The 6000-nt window shown below is 51.4% G+C and overlaps 1 protein-coding gene across 45 annotated transcripts in view; it reads left to right on the top strand.

Moving 5' to 3' along the window:
- The window catches only part of SORBS1 (sorbin and SH3 domain containing 1), a 221161-nt gene that overhangs the window by 179699 nt on the left and 35462 nt on the right, over window positions 1–6000 (top strand). For 44 of the 45 annotated variants that reach the window (XR_008616329.1, XM_055081458.1, XM_055081454.1 and 41 more), the window contains 2 exons: window positions 2434–2606; window positions 5270–5355. Coding sequence is in view for 44 of the 45 variants with exons in the window: in XM_055081458.1 (XP_054937433.1) it covers window positions 2434–2606; window positions 5270–5355 (259 nt within the window). In the remaining variant the exon portion in view is untranslated. Of the gene's footprint in view, window positions 1–2433; window positions 2607–3141; window positions 4609–5269; window positions 5356–6000 lie in introns of all 45 variants that reach the window. The other variant, XM_055081486.1, reaches the window with a different exon arrangement.

Raw genomic sequence — 6000 nt, 5'->3', positions numbered from 1 at the left:
GGGAAGACCCCACATGCCGCGGAGCGGCTGGGCCCGTGAGCCATGGCCGCTGAGCCTGCGCATCCGGAGCCTGTGCTCCGCAACGGGAGAGGCCACAACGGTGAGAGGCCCGCGTACCGCCAAAAAAAAGAATTTCTAAATACATAATTTCGCAAATCAAAGCATATCCTTAATCAGATCATATGTGCCAATTTTTATTTTCAGAAAATGTGAGCTTTTATTCATTCCACAGATATTTATTGAGCATACTCGTGGCTGAGATAGTCTAATGGGCGCCTGCAAATAAAGAGTGTTTCCCCCATCCCGACCTTTCCAGAGGCCTCTCTCTGAGACACGAACCCTGGAGGGCTGCATGTAGACTCACTTCATTCACATGCCTTTTTTTTTTTTTGGCCATGCCGCTGGGCTCACAGGATCTTCCCTGAGCAGGGATTGAACCCGCGTCCTCGGCAGTGAAAGCGTGGAATCCTAACCACTGGACCACCAGGGAATTCCCATCATTCACATGCTTTTTTTTCTCAGCTTTGAGGGTTGGTTTTCTTTCCCCTTAGATTCCCAGTAATGTTCTCCTGACCTAGGCCAGAGATAATGAGGAGGGGCCTGGGAGAGCCCTGAGAGCCTGGCAGTCCCCTGAATAGAGCACGTGAAGCCCTTAAAGCAGTGGCGGGCACATGGCAAGGGCTCAGGAAGTGGTGGTGACTGGGAGGGGGTGTTACCAGTGCTGGAAGCAATGGAATTGCTCCGGGGAACTTGACTACTTTGAGGTGGAGACATTGCCTGTCCTACCACAGAATTTCCACCTCTTTTCCACTTCCGACTCCTGGCTCTGGATACGCTTGTCCCGGGGGTCCATTCGTGGCAGGTGGCACTCGGCAGTGATGACGCACACGGAGCTCCAGCATTCTTAAGCCCTGTTTCCCCATGCTGTGCAAGCCTGGGCTCTTGGAAGGTGCTGCCTCCTAGGTGGTAGGGAAATGTTAGAGCGGCCGAGAGTACCGTCTGTGGTGCCCGACGACAAGGTTCAAGTTCCAGTGCCGCCCGTCCACTGACTGTGCCAGCTTTGATGAGTGCCTGACTCTCCCAGTGCTTCGTCCTCATCTGAAAATGGGGAAAGTAGGACCGTTCGTGGGAATTAAAGAGAGAACGATCATCGGGCACTTAGCACGGTGCCCCGCACATAGGCCATCTCACCAAGCAGGGTGTACGGCTGCTGTTGCCGTCATTGTGTGTAACTCTGGGGACCCAGAGTCTGCGGGAAGTATAAAAATGATTGTATGGTGATGCATGGATAGAAGGAAAGCGACGGACAGATGTATGAGGAAGCAAATGCAGCCCAGCGTTCCTTGTAGAATCTAGGTTGGGGTGGTATATGGGTGTTCACTATTGTAATTCCTTAAACTTTTCTTTCCACTTGATAATATTCATAATAACTCTTGGGATGAAGTAATTTCATCAAGATGTTTACCTCTTTAGAGCTGGAAAAATTCCATATTGATACCGGTAGATGGAATTTGGTAGAACTGAAAAGCAGCCTAGCAGGAGCCTGAGTGCTTTTGTGGAAAAGGGGTCATCACTGATCTGAGTGTGTGTGCACGCGCGTGTGAGCGTGCCCACATGTCAGTGTGTTGGTGGGGGAGGGCATAGAAAACTGGAATCGGGAGGGGGAGGGTTCAGCGAGTAAGCGCTCTTAATTTTTTCTGTGCCCCACCTCATTCCAAAAAGGATTTGTGGTAACTTGCAAAAATACCTAGACTTTCAACAAGATAAAAATAAATGAAGGATATAAACAAGCAATAGTTTATACTCATAATACATGTCATAAGGTGCTGAATACAAATTTTGAAAGCAGTGGATGGGATAAGAATACATAGAATCCCAGCTTCCGGTTGCACCTGGGGGCTGATTTTCCTGGAGACCCAAGGCAGCTGGGCCACCTCCTTTCATTGTTGATTTTAATGCTCCATTGGTCAAAGCACTTGTGAGGAACAACCCAGAAAAAGAATCCAGGTGGTGGACTTGAAATGGCCAACCCTGGCTGGCAACATGTCAGAAGCTCCACTCATGTCCTCGACTTGTGTGCAACCAGTGGGCCCCCAGAACCTCCTCCTGTCTGGCCCCCCTCTTGCCCTCCATCCCCAGGCAGTGTTTCTCAGAGTTATTCTTTTAAAACACAAGGCGGTCATCTCAAATAGAGCACCTTGCTGTTTAGACACGATTCCTGAGCATCCCGGGTCACCTGTGGGCCCGCCTTGTCTGTAGAGCTCTATGTCTAAATAAGAATGCCCTTTAGAAGGGACGGTGCTTGGCTGGGATGCCAGGAAGTGTGTTTCCTTGTCCTCAGCTGGTAATGTGCTTTTCAGAAAACTGTTAAAAATACTAAATCCTACTCTCTCTTTTTTTTCCTTCTCTCTTTTAAAATTTCATTGTTCTCAGTGTATATTCTTCCAACTTCCACGCGGTGAAGAGGGAATCAGATGGGGCTCCTGGGGATCTTACCAGCTTGGAGAATGAGAGGCAGATTTATAAAAGCGTCTTGGAAGGAGGAGATATCCCTCTCCAGGGCCTGAGTGGGCTCAAGAGGCCATCCAGCTCGGCCTCAACTAAAGGTAACTGGGCGAAGCCTGCAGGCCTCTCGCCCATCCGCACGGCTATCAGGATATCTCTCGCCCATCCACACCCATTCCTGGGGCAATGGCAGCGAGGGTGAACCTCCAGCTACTGGGATAAGTTTTGACTTGTTGAGATCCATTTCCAGGCCACTGAGCCCTCCTAGTCCCCTCCCCTAGTTTCTCACCGGCCATTTTTCTTTCTGGTATGAATAGTTTCCCTTCCTTTGAACCCCAACCTTGCTCTCCCTGAAGCATCTCTCTCTTTTTTGTTCTGATTCCCTTTTCTTAGAAATTAGCTGAGCTTTTCCTAACTCTAGCAGGGTGGCCATTTTTCTTTGCATCTTTGCACCTGCTTTGCAGCACAGATTATTTTGCTTCCGGACGTCGACTGGAAATTAAAACAAAAAAACAAAAAAACCCCTTATGACAAATGAGCATGTTACCTCTCCTTTTTTTTTTTTTTTTTTTTTTTGGTAGCAGCTTTCAGCTTTAACCTAATGGGTCTGTTTATTTTATTCTGCATGCTTTCCAGTGGATCATAAAGGTGGGAATGCTCACATGATTTCTTCATCTTCAGTTCATAGCCGAGCGGTTCACACTAGCAGTGCGTTAGGCCCCGGGTGTAAGCACAAGAAACCCCTGTCCGCTGCGAAAGCCTGCATTTCGGAAATCCTCCCCTCCAAATTCAAACCCAGGCTCTCTGCTCCCAGCGCTCTTTTGCAGGATCAGAAGAGCATCCTGTTGCCATCGGAAAAGGCTCAGAGCTGTGAGAACCTTTGTGTCTCGGTTCCTCTGAATGATTCCAAAAGAGGCCTCCCCCTGCAAGTGGGGGGCAGCGCGGAGAACCTGCTCGTGCGCTCCCGGCGGGACGACGACGGCAGGTCAAGCAGCACCATGAGCCTGCAGGAGTACAGCACCGGCACCAGGAGGCCCTGCCCACTCTTGAGGAAAGCTGGCCCACAGTTCACCATGCTCTACCGAGACATGCACCAGATCAACCGGGCCGGCCTCTTCCTGGGGTCCGTCTCCTCCTCCAGTGTGAAGGATCTTGCCTCCCACTTCGAGAGGAGCAGCCTGGCGTTGGCCAGGGGCGAGCTGGGCCCCAGCCAGGAAGGCTCGGAGCACGTCCCCAAGCACACCGTCTCCTCCCGCATCACAGCTTTCGAGCAGCTGATTCAGCGGTCCCGGTCCATGCCGTCGCTGGACCTGTCCGGCCGGCTGAGCAAGTCCCCCACACCCATGCTGGCCCGGAGCGGCCTGACCTCTGCCCGCTCGGCTGAGTCCCTCCTGGAGTCAACCAAGCTCCGGCCCAGGGAGGCGGGCGGGCTGAACCCTGGGGGCAGCTACGCCTCCCCAGCGTGTAGCCGGATGGCGGACCCCACCTTGGGCTTCAGGGGCCTCGTGCCTTCCGAGCCACTCTCCGCCTGCTCGGACGAGCTGGACCGCTGCTCCAACGTCTCCAGCGACAGCCGAGAGGGCAGCAGCGGCAGCGTTCACGGAGACTTCCCCAAACACCGCCTCAACAAGTGCAAGGGCACCTGCCCGGCCTCCTCCACCCGCTTCACCACCATCCGTAGGCACGAGCAGCAGACCTCCCGGCGGCCCGACTGGCGCCCGGATCCCCGGGGGGACAAGGGCACGCTCCTCAGGAACGTCTACCTAATGAGCCCCCTCCCTTTCCGGTTGAAAAAGCCCTTCCAGCATCCCCCCAGACAGCTTTGTCCCGGGGACTTCTCGGGCCAGAAGCCAGACCCCCCCAGGGGGTCTCAGCCCCATCAGGACGAGCCCCACTCCGGGGGGAGGCCCTTGGTTCCCAGACGCCTGTCTTCCCGGCACACCATGGCCAGGCTGAGCCGGATCTCAGAGCCCCCTCAGGAGAGACCCGCGGCCCCCGAGGTCTGCCTGACGGCCTTTAGTAACGGGAACTCTCTGCCGTACTCAGACCCCAGCCTGGACAGGAACAACAACCCCCAAAGTGAACTGGGAACGTCCCTCGGAGGTGGCCTTCTGTGTATTTGCCCAGTCTCACCTCACCCATCTCTCCACTCTGCTTGCTTTGTCCCCTCCTCCCGTGTGACCTCGGTGCTCATTTTCTGGTCCGTCCTTTTGTTTTCTGTTTGTTTTGCTTGGCAATTAATCATGGCTCATAGTGGCTGCACTTCTTTAAAAACAGATCCCCCATGTCATTTAGACTAACCACCAAACTCTGTTTCGAAAGAAAAATTGGCCGTTTAGCTCATCTGAGAAATTTGTTCATTTGAACTCCTGAACCCCTTGCAGTTCACACCAATCCCGATTCACCCTGAGGTTTTTTGAGAGGCAGCCTCTCTCGGTGGCCCTGTGTATGTGTGTGTGAGTGTACAGTGTGTGTCCCTGTGAGATCCTGCACGCCTCTTAATAGGGACACTTTTCAAAGACGGTCCTCTCTTTGCTCACCTTTTGCCTCTGATTAGTTTTCTTTGTATGAAACTAGTTCACAAGTAAATCCAAAAATCGGGAGAGAGGGCGTTTGGGTTTTTCTCCTTCAGAATTTGAATACTGACCACCAAACAACGACGGTACAAACTTGATATTTGTCATGGATGAAACGTGAAATCTTTTCCCAATCTGGTTTCCCACTAAATCTTTGCCTGTTTTAACTTTACTTTGTTGTTTTGAAGATTCAGAATCACCAAGGCATTTTATACCAGCTGATTACTTGGAATCCACAGAAGAGTTTATTCGAAGACGTCATGATGATAAAGAGGTAATCGCCCCCTTTGAAATCTCTTAGCTCTTGTGCAGATAAAAATATGAAGGAAGTAGACATTCAGGGAGGTGACATGGCCTAGCAGTTAGAAGCAAACATTGGGATTTTCACAGGTGACTTTTCATATGACGTGAGCTCAGTCACTCCTCTTTTAGTCCACTTTTCCAAAGAGTAGGACTGATTTTCCCCAAGGTGCTAAGTTCCAAATGCCAGATCTGCCCGAGAGGTTCAGAAAGAGTTTGCCCACCACTGCATTCAGTGCCTCTTAAGGGGAACCTAGAGTCCTTCCCCCTAACCCCCGCCTTATTACTCTCCAGGGAAACCCATCCTCTGTTGGCACAAAGCACAGTTCATACTGAGAAATGTGCAGTAGGAGAAAGAGGAAACTGAAAAAGAATAATGCCCATGATACATTTTATAAAAACAGTTTGAAGAAGTTGCCTTTAACTCAGAAGAAGAGAGATACCCCAATAAACGTTGATAACCCCTTTCCCCCAGAACTTCAGGTTATAGACCTTGTCCTGCAGCTACTGAAATGTCTGTACTGCAGTGATCTGACTGACGGGGCCGGGAAAGGAACGCGTTCTCTTGGGATTTAGGAAGAGGTAGTTCTGCACATCAGCCAAATGGGCAAAATCACAA

Source organism: Physeter macrocephalus, chromosome 20, assembly GCF_002837175.3.
Source record: "Physeter macrocephalus isolate SW-GA chromosome 20, ASM283717v5, whole genome shotgun sequence".
NCBI classification, from domain to species: domain Eukaryota; kingdom Metazoa; phylum Chordata; class Mammalia; order Artiodactyla; family Physeteridae; genus Physeter; species Physeter macrocephalus.
Note: the sequence above shows the minus strand (reverse complement) of the source record. Positions and strands in the feature narration are given on the sequence as shown.